A 21,420-nucleotide genomic window follows, 5' to 3' on the forward strand; every position below is an offset into this window, starting at 1 on the left:
GGTTGCTAGTTTCTCAGTAGTGGTTAATGCTAAGTTGTAAGACATACCTTGACTAGTTCATCAACAGCATTATTAAACCAAATCAACAAAACTGGTTGCTAGTTTCTCAGTAGTGGTTAATGCTAAGTTGTAAGACATACCTTGACTAGTTCATCAACAGCATTATTAAACCAAATCAACAAAACTGGTTGCTAGTTTCTCAGTAGTGGTTAATGCTAAGTTGTAAGACATACCTTGACTAGTTCATCAACATCATTATTAAACCAAATCAACAAAACTGGTTGCTAGTTTCTCAGTAGTGGTTAATGCTAAGTTGTAAGACATACCTTGACTAGTTCATCAACAGCACCCTCTTTGCTTGGGTTAGCTGGGGCTTCTGCTTTGATACACAACAGTTCATAATACTTGTACTTGAGCACAATGAAGTGGAACTTCTTAGTCTCAAATGCATCGATAGCCTGAAAACGCAGATGATGATTAACAATAATAATAATAATAATAATAAAAATAATAAAAATAATAATAATAATAATAATAATAATGATATTGGCAGTGTGGAGGGAAATGTTGTGTATCTTTATACGTATATGCTTCTAGACTGTTGTATTCTGAGCACCTCTGCAAAAACAGTGATAATGTGCGAGTGTGGTGAAAGTGTTGAATGATGATGAAAGTATTTTCTTTTTGGGGATTTTCTTTCTTTTTTGGGTCACCCTGCCTCGGTGGGAGACGGCCGACTTGTTGAAAAAAAAAAAAAAAAAAAAATAATAATAATAATAATAATAATAATAAATTTCCAAGAGGAAGTGGAGAATTTTCCTCCGTAAGCCATGCATGTCGTAAGAGGCGGCTAAAATACCGGGAGAAAGGAGCCAGTGACTCGTTCTCCTGTATACATTACTAAATGTAAAAAAATAGAAAATCTTTTGTTTCTTCTTTTTTTTGGGTCACTCTGCCTCAGTGGGAGAAGGCTGGTGTGTTAAAAAATAATAATAATAACAAAAATTATAATTTATTTCCACAGAATACAGTTCTTACAAAACTGGATGACAATGAATGGTACACAGAGAGAACTGCTGGTTATGAAGAGCATTTCAGACAACCTTAAACCTGTGCAAGAATGGTACATAATACCAACAAGATGAAATTAAGACACATGTGCAACATCTGGGTATCTTCATTGTAGACGTTTCGCCATCCAGTGGCTTTATCAATACAAATTCCAGGACATAACTTGAAGACAGTAGAACTATGTACAGAAGATGAGGTAATCAGTCCCTCAACCTAGGAGTAGGTGCGAAGAGCACCGTAGCCGTAGAATTCTGAAGCAGAGGCAAGGAGCCTGGCGTTTATATACTAACGTCAGGCGTAGCAGATGAGGACATAGTCGCTGGTAGGCGGGATTCCCCAGTGGAAGTAGGTCCTTCCCAAAGAGATGGGTTAGTTGCAGTAGTAGTTGTCTTCAAGTTATGTCCTGGAATTTGTATTGATAAAGCCACTGGATGGCAAAACGTCTACAATAAAGATACCCAGATGTTGCACATGTGTCTTAATTTCAATCTAAAACCTAACATTAAACCAACAGAACATTAAAAAATCTAATACAATTTCAAATACAGTAGTAACCACTCAATACTTTTTTCCGAAACATTTCACAGACCATATTCGTATGTACGATTGTTCGACAGCTCTGTATAACCCTAGTGGGTTTAACGCTTCTTTTTTATTATAACAATGATTGTTCGACCAAACACACATTATTTGTGTAATTAATCACTGGATCTGGCTTCTGTATTGTTGATTGTGTCTTGATGTTCATCTTGTTAGTTTGTAACAACGAAAGTTTATGAAAAGTTGTAAGAAGTGTTCCACCTCAACTTTCTTACCACCTACTTAACCCTTTGAGTGTCGAGATCAATGCTCGCAAACTTGCGAGCAATAATGAAATAATGAATAATTAAACCAAAAGTTTGAAATTTGATGGAAAACTTACGAAATTACACTCTTGCAAAGTTCGCAGTCTTGGCGATATTTATGCATCGGTGATTTTGCCCACTTTGAGCCTTATTTTGGGCCAATTACTTTATTTCACTCGACCAAGCTCATAGCAATTTTATTCTACTGACTGAGCACAAGAAACTGCCCACTTACCTATTTCAAGTACACAAAAAAGTGATCAGAAATTACTAATTTGGCCAATTTCACACAAAATTCAAGAAAGGTGAATTTCAAAATAGGGGACAATAAACAATGCAGACATTCCCAGCACAAAAATAACATTTTCTCTGTTCATTAGCCACGACTCCAGGCCCCTCTTATATTATGCCTGCTTTCCATTTTGAATTTTTATTCACACAAAAAAATAGAAGATTTACTGTTATGCAAACTACTGCATTATTGTAAAAATTGTATAAATAATGTCAACCCATTCATGACTGCATATCAGACTTGCCACTTAGACATGTATACAAACCATACGAAAATGCCCGCAAAATTGCTGTTTTACACCAAAAGCACAGTCGCCATTTTTTTCATGCACTGCGGCTGCAGGACTTACCACACAGACCTATTCTCTCATATGTAGGCCCAAATACAGTAACATCTCCAGGCGCCTCTTATATTGTGCTTGCTTTCCATTTTGAATTTTTATTCAAACAAAAAATAGATTTACTGTTATGCAGACTACTGCATTATTGTATTTTTATTATTATTATCACACTGGCCGATTCCCACCAAGGCAGGGTGGCCCGAAAAAGAAAAACTTTCACCATCATTCACTCCATCACTGTCTTGCCAGAAGGGTGCTTTACACTACAGTTTTTAAACTGCAACATTAACACCCCTCCTTCAGAGTGCAGGCACTGTACTTCCCATCTCCAGGACTCAAGTCCGGCCTGCCGGTTTCCCTGAATCCCTTCATAAATGTTACTTTGCTCACACTCCAACAGCACGTCAAGTATTAAAAACCATTTGTCTCCATTCACTCCTATCAAACACGCTCATGCATGCCTGCTGGAAGTCCAAGCCCCTCGCACACAAAACCTCCTTTACCCCCTCCCTCCAACCTTTCCTAGGCCGACCCCTACCCCGCCTTCCTTCCACTACAGACTGATACACTCTTGAAGTCATTCTGTTTCGCTCCATTCTCTCTACATGTCCGAACCACCTCAACAACCCTTCCTCAGCCCTCTGGACAACAGTTTTGGTAATCCCGCACCTCCTCCTAACTTCCAAACTACGAATTCTCTGCATTATATTCACACCACACATTGCCCTCAGACATGACATCTCCACTGCCTCCAGCCTTCTCCTCGCTGCAACATTCATCACCCACGCTTCACACCCATATAAGAGCGTTGGTAAAACTATACTCTCATACATTCCCCTCTTTGCCTCCAAGGACAAAGTTCTTTGTCTCCACAGACTCCTAAGTGCACCACTCACTCTTTTTCCCTCATCAATTCTATGATTCACCTCATCTTTCATAGACCCATCCGCTGACACGTCCACTCCCAAATATCTGAATACGTTCACCTCCTCCATACTCTCTCCCTCCAATCTGATATTCAATCTTTCATCACCTAATCTTTTTGTTATCCTCATAACCTTACTCTTTCCTGTATTCACCTTTAATTTTCTTCTTTTGCACACCCTACCAAATTCATCCACCAATCTCTGCAACTTCTCTTCAGAATCTCCCAAGAGCACAGTGTCATCAGCAAAGAGCAGCTGTGACAACTCCCACTTTGTGTGTGATTCTTTATCTTTTAACTCCACGCCTCTTGCCAAGACCCTCGCATTTACTTCTCTTACAACCCCATCTATAAATATATTAAACAACCATGGTGACATCACACATCCTTGTCTAAGGCCTACTTTTACTGGGAAAAAATTTCCCTCTTTCCTACATACTCTAACTTGAGCCTCACTATCCTCGTAAAAACTCTTCACTGCTTTCAGTAACCTACCTCCTACACCATACACTTGCAACATCTGCCACATTGCCCCCCTATCCACCCTGTCATACGCCTTTTCCAAATCCATAAATGCCACAAAGACCTCTTTAGCCTTATCTAAATACTGTTCACTTATATGTTTCACTGTAAACACCTGGTCCACACACCCCCTACCTTTCCTAAAGCCTCCTTGTTCATCTGCTATCCTATTCTCTGTCTTACTCTTAATTCTTTCAATTATAACTCTACCATACACTTTACCAGGTACACTCAACAGACTTATCCCCCTATAATTTTTGCACTCTCTTTTATCCCCTTTGCCTTTATACAAAGGAACTATGCATGCTCTCTGCCAATCCCTAGGTACCTTACCCTCTTCCATACATTTATTAAATAATTGCACCAACCACTCCAAAACTATATCCCCACCTGCTTTTAACATTTCTATCTTTATCCCATCAATCCCGGCTGCCTTACCCCCTTTCATTTTACCTACTGCCTCACGAACTTCCCCCACACTCACAACTGGCTCTTCCTCACTCCTACAAGATGTTATTCCTCCTTGCCCTATACACGAAATCACAGCTTCCCTATCTTCATCAACATTTAACAATTCCTCAAAATATTCCCTCCATCTTCCCAATACCTCTAACTCTCCATTTAATAACTCTCCTCTCCTATTTTTAACTGACAAATCCATTTGTTCTCTAGGCATTATTGTAATAACTGCATAAATAACATCAACCCATTCTTGACTGCATATTAGACCAGCCAGTTGGACGTGTATTGCATGGTAACATTATTTGTTTACTCTTGAACATTGGCAAAAATTGAACAGTTCTGCGACTTGGAGCTCAATTTTGAGGTACTTTCATGCATGAAACCAATTAAAATGATATCTATTTCTGTAAAGTATCTTCCATTCTATCAGATGAGACCAAAAAAATGAGAATACAACCATATAAAAATACACCGCAAAGTTGGGTTTACACCATAAACACGGTTGCAGTTTTTTCTTATTATGCACTGCGGCTGCAGGATTTTTTTTATACAGTGCACACTTACTACACAGACCTATTCTCTCATATGTAGGCCCAGATTTACTGGTCACAGCTTATGTGAGTGAGGTGAGCTCATGGCAACCGACAGTGGTTTAAAAGCCACCTTATCTTTCATGGACAATGTACAGTGTATGTGCTTTACACAATGAGAAGCATTTCTTTTATTTGTTAGAACCATGGCTAGAGCTAAAAGTGAGCAGGTTATAACAATGGAGAAAAAGAAATTGGAATGACTTATGCAGCAAGTAGCGCCACCAAACTGTAGCAGCAGGTTGGTGTGGCAACCCTGAAAATTTGAAGTTATGCTAGCTGAAATTAGTGCCGGATTACTGATGGAACCGGATTACTGATGGAACCGGATTACTGATGGAACCGGATTACTGATGGAACCGGATTACTGATTGCCAGATTACTGATGGCCAACCTGTAAATTGCTGCTTAAGAATTCAAACACATCTTTTGCAACTATCAGTTTTTTCTTTGTGGTAATACTGTAGAATATTATGAATCAATTCTGCTAAATAACTAGCAGTATACACTAAATCATACACACTTCAAAATTTATTCTAATTTAAAAATAAATAAATTTAAAAAATAAATTTGTGAAAAACTTGTACAGGTATGTTAAAAAATTAAATCCAACTTGAAAATACGATAAACTTCACTAGCTGTTCTCTTTATTTTTACCACATCAATTATTTCCCACCAAGTTACGGTGATTCAGAGGAAGCACATTCATCATCACTCAGTCAATAGTTGCTTTTAGAGAAATGTGTAGATATCATCGTTATTAACCCTTTGACTGTCAGTGTCATATACACCTACCATCCGACTTACGACCGAGTTCGGTTCCGAGAAACCGGTCGTAAGTCGAAATGGTCGTAAGTCGAACTTTACTACTGAATATCAACAAAACATTTTTGTAATGACTTTATTTTATTGTTTTATTTTGGTATTTCATGTTTTACTTTACTTTTTATGTTGTTAGTACTGTATTTTATACTGTAAGGTTTAGGATAAACACTGTGTACAACACAAATAGTTGTTTATTTCCCAGAAATTTGGCATAAAAAACACGGTCGTAAGTCAAGTGGTCATAAGTCGAGCAGGTCGTAAGTTGGATGGTAGATGTACATACGTTTTACGAGCCAGTGTTTTTGATGTATTAATACGCCAAAATTCTAGCGGCTTCAAATCAAGCTTGAGGGAGAAAGCTGGTAGGCCCACATATGAGAGAATGGGTCTGTGTGGTCAGTGTGCACGGTATAAAAAAAATACTGCAGCACCCAGTGCATAATGAGAAAAAAACTTCGTGATTTTTTATTAAAACGCCGACTTTGAGGTGTATTTTCGTATAGTATTTATGGTTGTATTCTCGTCTTCTTGGTCTCAATTGATAGAATGGAAGACATATTACAGAAACAGAGATGATTTTGATTGGTTTCACTATGAGAAGAACTTTGAAATTGAGCTCAAAGTAGCGGAAATGTTCGATTTTTGCCAATGTTCAAGAGTTAACAAATGCCGTCATGGTCCAGTAAGTGTCCAACTAGACCTTCTAATACACAGTCACGAATGGGTTGACGTTATTTATACAATTATTACAATAAAGCAGTAGTCTGCATAACAGTAAATCTTCTATTTTTTGTGTGAATAAAAATTCAAAATAGAAAGCAAGAGGAATATAAGAGGGGCCTGGAGACGTGACTAATGAACACAGAAAAATGTTATTTTAGTGCCAGGAATGTCTGCACTGTTTATTCTGATCCCTATTTTGAAATTGGCATCTTTTTTTTTAATTTGTGTGAAATTGGCCAAATTGCCAATGTCTGACTACTTTATTGGGTAGTTGAAATCAGTAAATGAGCAGTTTGATAGAACAAATGGAGTTCTAAAGAAATAGCTATGAGTTTGGTTGACTGGAACAATGGAATTGGCTGACAATAGGGCTCAAAGTGGGTGAAATCGCCGATGCGTATATATCGCCAAGATTGCTAACTTTGCGGGAGCGTAATTCCCTAAGTTTTCTATCAAATTTCGTACTTTTGGTGTCATTACCATCGGGAAAAGATTCTCTATCATTTCATAAGAAAAAAAAAGTCATGTTTTTTCGAATATTCTGCGACACAGAGAGACACTTCAGGGCTTGGGGTCTTGAGAGTCAAAGGGTTAGTAATACAATATTATTATTATTAATAGATTTATTTCTTTTCTGCTGTATATGGGCAATGTAGTTTAAATGTAGTAAAATATTATTAGGCATAAAGGAAAGCCACTAACATGCTGTGCATTTTACGTAGACTAATCCTTAATATCAATATGTACTAATAAGATATTCAATTTTCTTGTATTCGTTGTAACTACTAAGTTTATATTTACAATCACCTAAGAGATTGTGCATGTAAAATCATTAGTCCTTGCCTTATTAATCTTAAGTTAGTCGTAAGTTTGCCCGAAATGCTCTGTATATTAACCCATAAACGGTCAAAACGTATATATATACGTTTTTTCAACATTTGAATTCTTTCAACACACCGGCCGTATCCCACCGAGGCGGGGTGGCCCAAAAGGAAAAACGAAAGTTTCTCCTTTTACATTTAGTAATATATACAGGAGAAGAGGTTACTAGCCCCTTGCTCCCGGCATTTTAGTCGCCTCTTACAACACGCATGGCTTACGGAGGAAGAATTCTGTTCCACTTCCCCATGGAGATAAGAGGAAATAAACAAGAATAAGAACTAGAAAGAAAATAGAAGAAAACCCAGAGGGGTGTGTATATATGTGCTTGTACATGTATGTGTAGTGTGACCTAAGTGTAAGTAGAAGTAGCAAGACGTACCTGAAATCTTGCATGTTCATGAGACAGAAAAAAGGACACCAGCAATCCTACCATCATGTAAAACAATTACAGGCTTTCGTTTTACACTCACTTGGCAGGACGGTAGTACCTCCCTGGGCGGTTGCTGTCTACCAACCTACTACCTAAAGAAATTATTATTATTATTATTATTATTATTATTATTATTATTATTATTATCATGCACCAATTTTCCTGTGATATACACTTGTAATGCATCATAAAATTGGAAAAAAAAGCTATTTTTTTGAAAAAAATTTTTTGGTGTGCGCTCGTTTTTGTCATTAATCTCGGAAGCAAGTTATTCATAAATTACAGTAATTATGACAGTGATAAATTCGAATTAGCAATGTTTTATCAGAAGAAAGTGCCCAAACAACTTCTCGCAGTGCCAGTACCCGGCTAAGGCTTGCCATATATGATTTTTGGTAAATATTTTTTTTCTCAGTTGTTTGTTGGGCTATCTTATTGAAACTTGGGCAATGTATGACGGAAAGATGCTTCTTAACATACACCAAAAATGAAAGAAATCAGACAATAAATAACAGAGTTCACTTCTCAGCCATTAAATCTCTTAGGACTCGTGCAATGTTAGTTTTCTCTGTTGTTCATGGTTGTCTCAGTGTTAATCAAGGATTTTACATTTAGTTCACTATTACACTGTGTATTCTATGGTATAATTAACTATTTTTATGCTTAAAATCTAAAAAATCAAAACAATATTTACATACATTTCGTAGGTGTCTGGAATGGATTAATCGTATTTACGTACAATCCAATGGGGAAATTAGGTTCGGGTCATGACCAAATTGGGTTGTAACCAGAGTTTTGGAATGAATTATGGTCGTGATCAGAGGTTCCACTGAACTAGTATATTAGAATAAAGTCCCAGACTGAAAAGTTTTCTAATACAGTGGACCCCCGGCTTACGATATTATTTCATTCCAGAAGTATGTTCAGGTGCCAGTACTGACCGAATTTGTTCCCATAAGGAATATTGTGAATTAGATCAGTCCATTTCAGACCCCCAAACATACACATACAAACACACTTACATAAATACACTTACATAATTGGTCGCATTGGGAGCTAATCGTAAACCGGGGGTCCACTGTATATACAAGCAGGCCCTCCACTGTCTTCATTTTACAGCATTTCGCTAATGCAATGGTTTTCAACTATGCCCATTTTTCATTGATTCAGATTTCCTACAGTAAATAAATCTGCCACTCACTCTAAACTAAGGGCAAAAATATTTTAAGGTAAGTAATGTGTGTACTGTATATGCACTGTTCACTTAACCCGTAAACGGTCCAAGCAGATATACGTACACATGTGTAGTGCTGCAAAAGTAGATCTACGTTTTTTTTACATATTTTCAATAACAAAAAAAAAGTACATCAAAGTTTTTTTTACACAGTTTCAAATGTAAAAAAACAAAAGAAGATCTACTTTTTTTACATACTTTCAAATGTTGAAAAAACGTATATATACGTTTGGACCGTTTACGGGTTAATATATTATACTGCAAATGTGTTACCAGGCTTTTATGTGCATTTGAAAGTGAAAAAAATGATTTTCACTTTACAACAGTAGCCCAGAACTTACCCTGTTGTATAAGCAGGACCCTCCTGTATGTCCTTGTATTTAAATAAATAGTGTGTCCTTGTATTTGCTCACGTGGCTTTGTAAAACATAAATTAATTCTGAGGATTTATTGGGAAAAAATAAGCTTACCTCTAACGGCTGCACAAATTCGAGGACATCATCCCACTGGCCATCGAGAATAAGTTGACGTAGAAAAAGTGCATCATCCGAGTGGTTGCCATTGATGATGCCTGTTTCTCTCTCAACATTTAACTGTGAGATATGCAAGAAGCGGTTGTGAAGAAACTCTAGTGTAAGTCGCACTACATCCTCCTCCCGTAAGCTGAGATGAGCACTAGGCATGTTGATGATGCCTGAAAAATTAAGAAAACAATTATAATACATGTAATAATTTATGAAAGGATTCAGGGAAACTGGTTAGTTGGAGTTGAGTCTTGGTGGTGGAAAGTACAGTGCCTGCACTGTGAAGGAGGGGTGGGGATATTCGCAGTTTTGAACCGCAAAGACACAACAGTGATGGAGTGCATGATGGTGAAAGTATTTCTTCTTTTTTGGATCACTCTACCTTTGTTGAAAAAAAAAATAACAACACTAATCTGGAATTTCATAATTTTTGATCACTTGATCTTTGGAGAGATTAACACATCAAATCATATATATAACAACTATGATAAAAAAAAAGTTAGTAAAATCTACATTCTTGAGTAACAGTATAATCATCAGTCTCATAAACCCTAGCAGAGAGATGTGCTTTCAACTGATACTTAAAAGAATGACCAGAATCCTAACCAAAGTAAAGGCTTTTTCTGTAAATGATTTCTTCCCAGCAACGTAAGGCTCAATCAGTCTGAAAGAACCCACAGCAATTCATGGACACATTCCTGAGCCCAATGTATAATGGTGTGGATGTTAACAATTTCTGAAAGTGTAAATATACATCAATTCAAACATTAATATAAAAAACAGTTCGGATTGGGCTTAATATCTAAGGATAAGAACAAACGATATACTGTACATTAATACTTCCCAACTTAATAAGGAAGTCTAAACAACTTTATTATGCAAGCAGATTTAACAAAATAAAAGGAGATATGAAAAAGTCCTGGAAAACCTTCTCCAAAATCCTGGGCTGTCAAAAACCATCCAGAAACAGATATAGACTTAACTAAATCAGATGAACTTCACACCCAGCCTGGAGATACAAATGATTTCTTCTCTACTATAGGATCAAAACTAGTTAGCAAAATCCCAACTTCAAATGCCCAGGCGAGTGACTACCTTACTGGAAATTATCCAAATTCACCACGTCTAGCTCCAACTAATCCTATGAAAATCTCACTAATAATAAAGTCCCTGAAATACAAGACAAGGCACCACTTTTGTACAAAAAAGCAGCCAATGTGCTGTCACTCACTATTGCAACTTGCTCAACAAATCAATAGAATCTACAACTTCAACAACACTTAACCCTTAAACGGTCCAAACAAATCGACGTTCAAATTCGTAGTGCTCCAAAAGTAGATCTACTTTTTTTTACATATATTTTCAAAAATAACAAAAAAAAAAAATGTAGACCAAAGTTTTTTTTGCCTATTTTTAAATGTAAAACAAGAAAGAAGATCTACATTTTTTTACATACTTTCAAATGTTGAAAAAACGTATATAGTATACCTATCATCCGACTTACGACCTGCTCGACTTATGACCACTCGACTTACGACCGTGTTTTTTATACCAAATTTCTGGGAAATAAACAACTATTTGGTGTTGTACAGAGTGTTTATCCTAAACCTTACAGTATAAAATACAGTACTAACAACATAAAAAGTAAAGTAAAACATGAAATACCAAAATAAAACAATAAAATAAAGTCATTACAAAAATGTTTTGTTGATATTCAGTAGTAAAGTTTGACTTACGACCATTTCGACTTACGACCGGCTTCTCGGAACCGAACTCGGTCGTAAGTCGGATGGTAGGTGTATACGTTTGGACCATTTAAGGGTTAAGATAGCAAGAGTTACCTCGATCCTCAAAGGAGGCAATCAAATCAATGTAAACAGCTATAGGCCAATGTCCAACTTACCATTACTATCTAAAATCTTCAAAAAAATAATCCATAAGCGAGTTTGCTCCTTCCTAGTGTCTCACAACATATTCAAACTCTGCTAGTTTGGCTTTTAAGTTAAAAAAAGTATAAATGATCCAATTGTAAAAATGCCTGAACTGTTTTATGCAGCTCTTGGAAAAATGAATATGCTCTGGGACTCTTTACAGACCTACAGAAAGCTTCCAGTACAGTGAACCACAACATCCTGCACCTTAAACTAGAACATTATGGGGTCAGAGGACATACCCTTGCTTAACGAAAGTCTTATCTGAACTTTCTAGACAGTTGCAACAGGACCCATGGACACAATACTAGACACAAAAATCTCTATGACATTCCCAGTGTTAGGTTAAATCTTTTCAAAACTCAATATACATAAAAGGATCCAAAATCTTGAACTCTCTGCCAGAAATCTCCAGAACCATTGGCTTCGCTAGCATTTTTAAAACTACAGTTAAAAACACCTTATCTCCTTAACCTATCCTAGCCCATCATAAATAAGTACGTTTTTTTTTTTTTGTTTTTTTTTCAACAAGTCGGCCGTCTCCCACCGAGGCAGGGTGACCCAAAAAAGAAAGAAAATCCCCAAAAAGAAAATACTTTCATCATCATTCAACACTTTCACCACACTCACACATTATCACTGTTTTTGCAGAGGTGCTCAGAATACAACAGTCTAGAAGCATACACATAAGTACGTACATGTAAGTAAATACTATATGTGCATTTGCTCAATATCAAGAACTTAGTTAAAACATTATAATCGGTACATATATATTTACTCTCAATATCTTTAATCCTCTCAAATGTTAATCATTCCATTGTGCCCATACAGTGGACCCCCGGTTAACGATATTTTTTCATTCCAGAAGTATGTTCAGGTGCCAGTACTGACCGAATTTGTTCCCATAAGGAATATTGTGAAGTAGATTAGTCCATTTCAGACCCCCAAACATACACGTACAAACGCACTTACATAAATACACTTACATAATTGGTCGCATTGGGAGGTGATCGTTAAGCGGGGGTCCACTGTATTAGGTTAACCCTTAAACTGTCCAAACGTAGATCTACGTTTGTACTGCTAGCGCTCCAAACATAGATCTAAGTTTTATTTTTCCTGCCTCTAAATTTGGCATGATTGGTCTGAGATGCCTTGTCAGTATAGAATGTGTCTTAACACTTGGTGTGTGCAGTATTAAAAAAAATCTGGGACCACTTAGTACCTTGTGGGAGCACCAATTCAACTGAGTGCCAGCTAGAGCAAATAGCACAGCAAACACCAGGGATTCACTGATGTTATGTCGTATTAACACTCCCTTTTCAAGAGGAAAGTAATGGATGTGGCCGTACGTGGTCGAGGAAATATAAAAAACCACAATAATAACCCATGTGTAACATTTGTGCAACATCCTTTCATTTTTTATACTATTGGTAGTGTCATCCTGCCAGAATGTCCTAAACCTATGCCCTAAGTAAAGAGAAACGATTCTGGAACATGTGTAACATGTATTCGGCAGGCAGGCAGGCTATGGCTCTCTGTCTGTCTATATCTCTATCTTTCTATAGCTCTGTCTATATCTCCATCTATCTGTCTATAGGTCTGTCTATCTGTCTATATCTCTATCTATATCTCTATCTGTCCATATCTCTGTCTCCCTCTTTCTCACATGTACACATAAGTACAGTTATTATACATAGTGTACATTACCTAGGATAACCCAAAAATTCCAGGCAAAGCACTATACAGTGTTTGTAGATATAAGACATAATAACCATGACCAGCAACTCAGTGGCAAGTAATACACATTTTCACATCATCAGGAATCAGATGTGACTACTGCATCGTGTGTAACACTTGTTGGTTCATGAGCCGCTCTCTGAGACTGACAAGCAGATGGAAAGACACACACACACACACACAGGCAGACAGAAAGACAGACACACAGGCAGACAGAAAGACAGACACACAGGCAGACAGAAAGACAGACACACAGGCAGACAGAAAGACAGACACACAGGCAGACAGAAAGACAGACACACAGGCAGACAGAAAGACAGACACACAGGCAGACAGAAAGACAGACACACAGGCAGACAGAAAGACAGACACACAGGCAGACAGATAAACAGAGCTAGACAGACAGATAGACAAACAGACAGGAGCTGAGTCTCGACCCCTGCAACCACAATTAGGTGAGTACGTGAGTACAGATAGACAAACAGACAGACATGTTTGTGTGTAACAGTGAAAACAAATAAAGCCAGGGTTCCCTGCAGCAGTGCACTATCATCGTGTCACTTCACTGCTTACCCTGTCAGCAGTTTAGTGACACTTGTCATAAACACCATGATTCAAGAAGTTTCATATATACTCCAGCATGTCTAAAACATTACTGAGACCTATAAATACAGTGGACCCCCGGTTAACGATATTTTTTCACTCCAGAAGTATGTTCAGGTGCCAGTACTGACCGAATTTTTTCCCATAAGAAATATTGTGAAGTAGATTAGTCCATTTCAGACCCCCAAACATACACGTACAAACGCACTTACATAAATACACTTACATAATTGGTCACATTCGGAGGTAATCGTTATGCGGGGGTCCACTGTACAGTACTTTGTATATACAGTATTTCTAGACAATAGTAAATGACCAAGGCAAGTGAAAATGTTCACCTGTCGGTGTGATTGTGACTATTTGAGTGCTATTTCAGTACATAATAATGTACAGTGGACCCCCGGTTAACGATATTTTTTCATTCCAGAAGTATGTACAAGTGCCAGTACTGACCGAATTTGTTCCCATAAGGAATATTGTGAAGTAGATTAGTCCATTTCAGACCCCCAAACATACACATACAAATGCACTTACATAAATACACTTACATAATTGGTCGTATTGGGAGGTGATCGTTAAGCGGGGGTCCACTGTATTAGTGTCAGAATAAATATTGGCTATGAAATCACAAAAACTATTATAAATTGTAATTATCAGAAGATAAAAATTATAAATTAAAATGAAAACGAAGAAAAAAGGTATATCGGCAACACTTCTGCAAGCAGCAGGACAAGATGTTGCAATCAGGCGAGCATCCAGCGCCAAATTCGCAGTCTTATATCTCGGTAAGTACTGGTCCTAAAATTTTTATTTTGGTCTTATAACACACAGAAAATTGCCCTCTTTAATTTAAAAAGAGAGAGAATTTTTTTTTTTTTCAAAATATTCGGAGCGCTGGGTGAGAAAATGTAGATGTACGTTTGAACAGTTTAAGGGTTAATAATCAAAACTTTAATTCTTCTCTACGAAACTTATTAAAGCCATACAACATGAACTAATAGAATATTAAATTTTCTTGTATTCACTGTAACTCACCTAATGACCATATGTACAATTATTGCAGTGTTATTGCCTTATTAATCTTAAGTTAGTCTTACGTTTGCCCAAAATAATCTGCATATAAAGAAACTTTTGGCATATACACCCAATTGTTATACTCCTTTGTACAAACATGTACGTATTATGCTAAACTAAAAATATTATTACTATACAGTGGAACCTCAAATTTCGAACATATCGCTTATCGAACTTTTCGAAAATCAACTGCTTTTTTCGAACCAACTTTGTCTGCCAGCTCGCTCTGTCCGTGTCCCCATGTAGGCGCCGCGAGCCAGTCTGGCTTTGTTGATGCTTGAGTGAACACTAACCTGCGCTCTCATTCAAACATTTTATGATTAATTTATTGTGGTTAGTGCTTGTGGGACTGTGAAATAAGCTACCATGGGCCCAAAGAAACTTGCTAGTGGTACCCCTGTGGTAAAGAAAGTGAGAAACACCATCAATGTGAAGAAGGAAATAATACAGAAGTATGAGAGTGGTGTGAGACTTGTTGAGCTTGCCAGGATGTATATGGACAGTTATTTTGTGAGACAGGGGTTCAGTGACTCTCATGCTGGTCCTAGTGGCATTAAAAGACAGAGAAGGGAAGTAACCCCAGAGAAGGCTTTCATACCTAAAGTCCTTATGGAGGGGGATTCCCTTTCCAAACACTAACCCCAACTCCCTCTCTCCTCCTCCCTATCTTCCAGACACCATCACCAATCTTCAATAAAGTTAAGTAGAAATGTTATTTTATATGTTTATTTAAATTTATTAATAATTGTACACTATATTTGTTGTATGTAAAACTATAATGTAATACTATCAATAAAATGTATTTTTTTGTGAATATTTTCTGGAACTAGCTCCTGGAACGGATTACTCTCGAAATTTGAGGTTCCACTGTATTATTATTATTATAACACACCAGTATGTCTTCACCTACAGCGTAACCTCATCAACTCAGCCTGTAGCTGTAAGAGTGTCTCAAGGCTGTTTGCTCTTCCTCATTTACATCAATGATCTCCCAAACGCATCTCATTTCTTTAAACCTGTCTTGTTCACAGACGACACAACTTACATTTTCCCCCATTAAAACCTGACTACCCTCAGCAACACTGCTAATGATAAGTAAGTTTATTCAGGTACAGGTACACATAAATACAGTTACATAAATTATCATACATAGCAACATATTTCCATTGGAGTCCTATGAGCTCCTACAAATATCTACGTGGATGACTAGCAACAAACTCACCCTTAATACTAACAAAATCTACTACATGCTATTTGGAAACAGCTTCAAATAACCAACTAAACATAATGATCAACGGTCCTTCCATTGCAAGACACGCCGAGGGCAAATTCTTAGGTCTACACCTTAAATGCAACTTGAAATTTAATACCCACATCCAACACAGCCAAGAAGGTCTCCTAAATAGTAGGCATCCTCTCCACGATCCATTACTAGGTACCTCAAACAACATTATTTACATTATACCACTCTCTAATCTACACTTGCTTTACCTACCGTAATAGTGTGTGTGCGGATCTAATACACCGAATTGCCCAAAACTATTAATAACCCAACAATAAAAAGCCACTGTGTCAACTATCACCTAATGCTGTGCAGGACAACACATCCCCCTTAGCTTGAATTTACTTAATATACAAAATGTGCATTCATATTACTGTGCCAACTATATCTGTTGAACATTCAACTTCAGTATCAACCCTTCTATGAATTTTTCCCTTTATAGCTGCAACAGAACACAGGCATAACACAAGACACAAAGGAAAATCTCTTGAGCATTTCCCATGTCTGACTCTGCCTATGTAAATACTCAATGTACACAAAAGAGCCTAAGATCTGGAATTCATTGCATGAATCATCAAAAGGTGATTCAGGAAATGTCAATCAATTCAAAGCTATTGTTAAAAAACACCTCATCTCCCTAACATAACTGAACTAGCAATAAGTTATGTCAAACAAAATCAGTTCATCCAACTCTGCCCTTGTTTTTCTTCCAGTCTTCCTCCAACTCCCACAAAATTAATTACTCATCTTCTACCATTATATTTTTACTTTAAGTAACTTGCTATTCAAACATTAGCTATTCAAGCACTTGCAATTCAAATACTCGCAATTCAAACACTTGCAATTCAAACACTCCACAAAACTGAGGATCACTGAATCAGTTTGATATAATGTCAAACTTTTAAAATTTGCACCTTTAACTCATTAGCTGCCTTGCATATTGCACATACAGTTGCAGTTAACTGCACAAAAAATCCTACTTAACCCTTTGACTGTTTGGTCATATATATACATCTTACGAGCCACCGTGTTTGACGTATATACAGTGGACCCCCGCCTTACGAACACATCGTGTTACATTAAATCCGCCATACGAAGCATCTGAATGCAAAAATTTTGCCTCGCCTCACGATAAAAAACTCGCCTTACATGATTCGTCTGGGACGCATCCCACGTGTGGCCTCAGCGCCAGTGTTTACAAGCCAGCCAGTGTGGTCGTATCTACACATACATTCGGTACATTTCACATTATCACAGTGTTTTTAGTGCTTATAACTGCAAAATAAGTCACACATGGACCCCAAGAAAGCTTCTAGTGCCATCCCTGTGGTAAAAAGGGTGAGAATTAGTATGGAATTGAAAAAAGAGATTAAATGGCCCATTTTAGGAAAGTCTTAAAGGAACGGGAGGTACAGAGCTCTTTGGACAGATTTGTTGTGTGACAGAGGTCCAGTGACTCTCAAGCTGGTCCTAATGGCATTAAAAGAAAAAGGGAAGTAACCCCAGAAAAGGACTTACTACCTCAAGTCCTAATGGAAGGGGACTCCCCTTCTAAACAATAACTTCCACATTCTCCCCTCCTCCCATCCCATCAATCATCACCAGATCTTCAATAAAGGTAAATGTCATGTATTCTATTCTTAGTAGAGTAGTAAATGTGCATGTCTTCTTCAGTTTGTGTGTATTAAAATTAATATTTCATGTGGTAAAAATAGTTTTTTTTTTCATACTTTGGGGTGTCAGGAAGGGATTAATTTGATTTCCATTATTTCTTATGGGGAAAATTAATTCGGCTAACGATGATTTCGGCTTACGATGAGCTCTCAGGAACGGATTAATATCGTAAGGCGGGGGTCCACTGTATACTCATAAATTCTAGCAGCTTCAAATCAAGCAGGAGAAAGCTGGTAGGCCCACATGTGAGAGAAGATTTGGGGTTGTGACAGTCAAGGGGTTAATAGTCTATGTTTAATTCTTAAGTACAGGAGGGTCCCACTTTACAGTGCTTCACTTTGAGGCATTTCATTAACACAGCAGTTTTCAATTATAGCCTCTTCTCACTTAGTTACGTACTTGTTTACTGACGACTCAGACTTATGACGGGCTCTCTGACCAGTATGCATACCTAAATAATGTATATTACAGCTAATTTCCTCTATTTTGTTTATTACAATATACAGTACACTACTAAACATTATACCCCAGAAATGTTATAAATGGTGTAAAGGTGACATTAAAACAATATTGGTTGACACAAACCCACTACCATTATTGCGACAAATTATTTACTGACGTGGTCTTACGCAACTCCGTCTAGGCTGTACTATACCCATTCTTTATATATTCAGACTTCCTACAGTAAATACATTCATCACTCACTATAAGCTATGGACAAAAAATAATTTAAAGTAATATATTTTTTTATTTATTATCACACTGGCCGATTCCCACCAAGGCAGGGTGGCCCGAAAAAGAAAAACTTTCACCATCATTCACTCCATCACTGTCTTGCCAGAAGGGTGCTTTACACTACAGTTTTTAAACTGCAACATTAACACCCCTCCTTCAGAGTGCAGGCACTGTACTTCCCATCTCCAGGACTCAAGTCCGGCCTGCCGGTTTCCCTGAACCCCTTCATAAATGTTACTTTGCTCACACTCCAACAGCACGTCAAGTATTAAAAACCATTTGTCTCCATTCACTCCTATCAAACACGCTCACGCATGCCTGCTGGAAGTCCAAGCCCCTCGCACACAAAACCTCCTTTACCCCCTCCCTCCAACCTTTCCTAGGCCGACCCCTACCCCGCCTTCCTTCCACTACAGACTGATACACTCTTGAAGTTATTCTGTTTCGCTCCATTCTCTCCACATGTCCGAACCACCTCAACAACCCTTCCTCAGCCCTCTGGACAACAGTTTTGGTAATCCCGCACCTCCTCCTAACTTCCAAACTACGAATTCTCTGCATTATATTCACACCACACATTGCTCTCAGACATGACATCTCCACTGCCTCCAGCCTTCTCCTCGCTGCAACATTCATCACCCATGCTTCACACCCATATAAGAGCGTTGGTAAAACTATACTCTCATACATTCCCCTCTTTGCCTCCAAGGACAAAGTTCTTTGTCTCCACAGACTCCTAAGTGCACCACTCACCCTTTTCCCCTCATCAATTCTATGATTCACCTCATCTTTCATAGACCCATCCGCTGACACGTCCACTCCCAAATATCTGAATACATTCACCTCCTCCATACTCTCTCCCTCCAATCTGATATCCAATCTTTCATCACCTAATCTTTTTGTTATCCTCATAACCTTACTCTTTCCTGTATTCACTTTCAATTTTCTTCTTTTGCACACCCTACCAAATTCATCCACCAATCTCTGCAACTTCTCTTCAGAATCTCCCAAGAGCACAGTGTCATCAGCAAAGAGCAACTGTGACAACTCCCACTTTATGTGTGATTCTTTATCTTTTAACTCCACGCCTCTTGCCAAGACCCTCGCATTTACTTCTCTTACAACCCCATCTATAAATATATTAAACAACCACGGTGACATCACACATCCTTGTCTAAGGCCTACTTTTACTGGGAAATAATTTCCCTCTTTCCTACATACTCTAACTTGAGCCTCACTATCCTCGTAAAAACTCTTCACTGCTTTCAGTAACCTACCTCCTACACCATACACCTGCAACATCTGCCACATTGCCCCCCTATCCACCCTGTCATACGCCTTTTCCAAATCCATAAATGCCACAAAGACCTCTTTAGCCTTATCTAAATACTGTTCACTTATATGTTTCACTGTAAACACCTGGTCCACACACCCCCTACCTTTCCTAAAGCCTCCTTGTTCATCTGCTATCCTATTCTCCGTCTTACTCTTAATTCTTTCAATAATAACTCTACCATACACTTTGCCAGGTATACTCAACAGACTTATCCCCCTATAATTTTTGCACTCTCTTTTATCCCCTTTGCCTTTATACAAAGGAACTATGCATGCTCTCTGCCAATCCCTAGGTACCTTACCCTCTTCCATACATTTATTAAATAATTGCACCAACCACTCCAAAACTATATCCCCACCTGCTTTTAACATTTCTATCTTTATCCCATCAATCCCGGCTGCCTTACCCCCTTTCATTTTACCTACTGCCTCACGAACTTCCCCCACACTCACAACTGGCTCTTCCTCACTCCTACAAGATGTTGTTCTTCCTTGCCCTATACACGAAATCACAGCTTCCCTATCTTCATCAACATTTAACAATTCCTCAAAATATTCCCTCCATCTTCCCAATACCTCTAACTCTCCATTTAATAACTCTCCTCTCCTATTTTTAACTGACAAATCCATTTGTTCTCTAGGCTTTCTTAACTTGTTAATCTCACTCCAAAACTTTTTCTTATTTTCAACAAAATTTGTTGATAACATCTCACCCACTCTCTCATTTGCTCTCTTTTTACATTGCTTCACCACTCTCTTAACCTCTCTCTTTTTCTCCATATACTCTTCCCTCCTTGCATCACTTCTACTTTGTAAAAACTTCTCATATGCTAACTTTTTCTCTCTTACTACTCTCTTCACATCATCATTCCACCAATCGCTCCTCTTCCCTCCCGCACCCACTTTCCTGTAACCACAAACTTCTGCTGAACACTCTAACACTACATTTTTAAACCTACCCCATACCTCTTCGACCCCATTGCCTATGCTCTCATTAGCCCATCTATCCTCCAATAGCTGTTTATATCTTACCCTAACTGCCTCCTCTTTTAGTTTATAAACCTTCACCTCTCTCTTCCCTGATGCTTCTATTCTCCTTGTATCCCATCTACCTTTTACTCTCAGTGTAGCTACAACTAGAAAGTGATCTGATATATCTGTGTACTGTATTTGCATTTTTTTTAGGCCTACCTCTATTGTTCACTTAATATATGATAGTGTAAACATGTAAACATGTTATCAGGCTTTTACATGAATTTGAAAATTAAAAAAAAAGGATATGTTTCACTTTACAGAGATTTTCTCTTCACAGCAGTAGCCTGGAACCTAACCTGCTGTATAAGCGAGACCCTCCTGTAGTCTTAAAGCATTATGATTAGTTTGC

General features: G+C 37.8%; 1 protein-coding gene across 3 annotated transcripts in view; it reads right to left on the bottom strand.

Annotated features, from left to right (window-relative positions):
- LOC128703984 (WD repeat-containing protein 47-like) overlaps positions 1–21,420 on the bottom strand; it is a 58,130-nt gene that overhangs the window by 12,423 nt on the left and 24,287 nt on the right. For all 3 annotated transcript variants that reach the window (XM_070104926.1, XM_070104927.1, XM_070104925.1), the window contains exons 2-3: positions 9,612–9,835; positions 327–458 (exon numbers count right to left, since the gene is read on the bottom strand). In XM_070104926.1, coding sequence (XP_069961027.1) covers positions 327–458; positions 9,612–9,824 — 345 coding nt within the window. In that variant the 5' untranslated portion in view covers positions 9,825–9,835. The remainder of the gene's footprint in view (positions 1–326; positions 459–9,611; positions 9,836–21,420) is intronic.

The sequence above is a fragment of the Cherax quadricarinatus genome, chromosome 95 (genome assembly GCF_038502225.1).
Source record: "Cherax quadricarinatus isolate ZL_2023a chromosome 95, ASM3850222v1, whole genome shotgun sequence".
NCBI lineage: Eukaryota > Metazoa > Arthropoda > Malacostraca > Decapoda > Parastacidae > Cherax > Cherax quadricarinatus.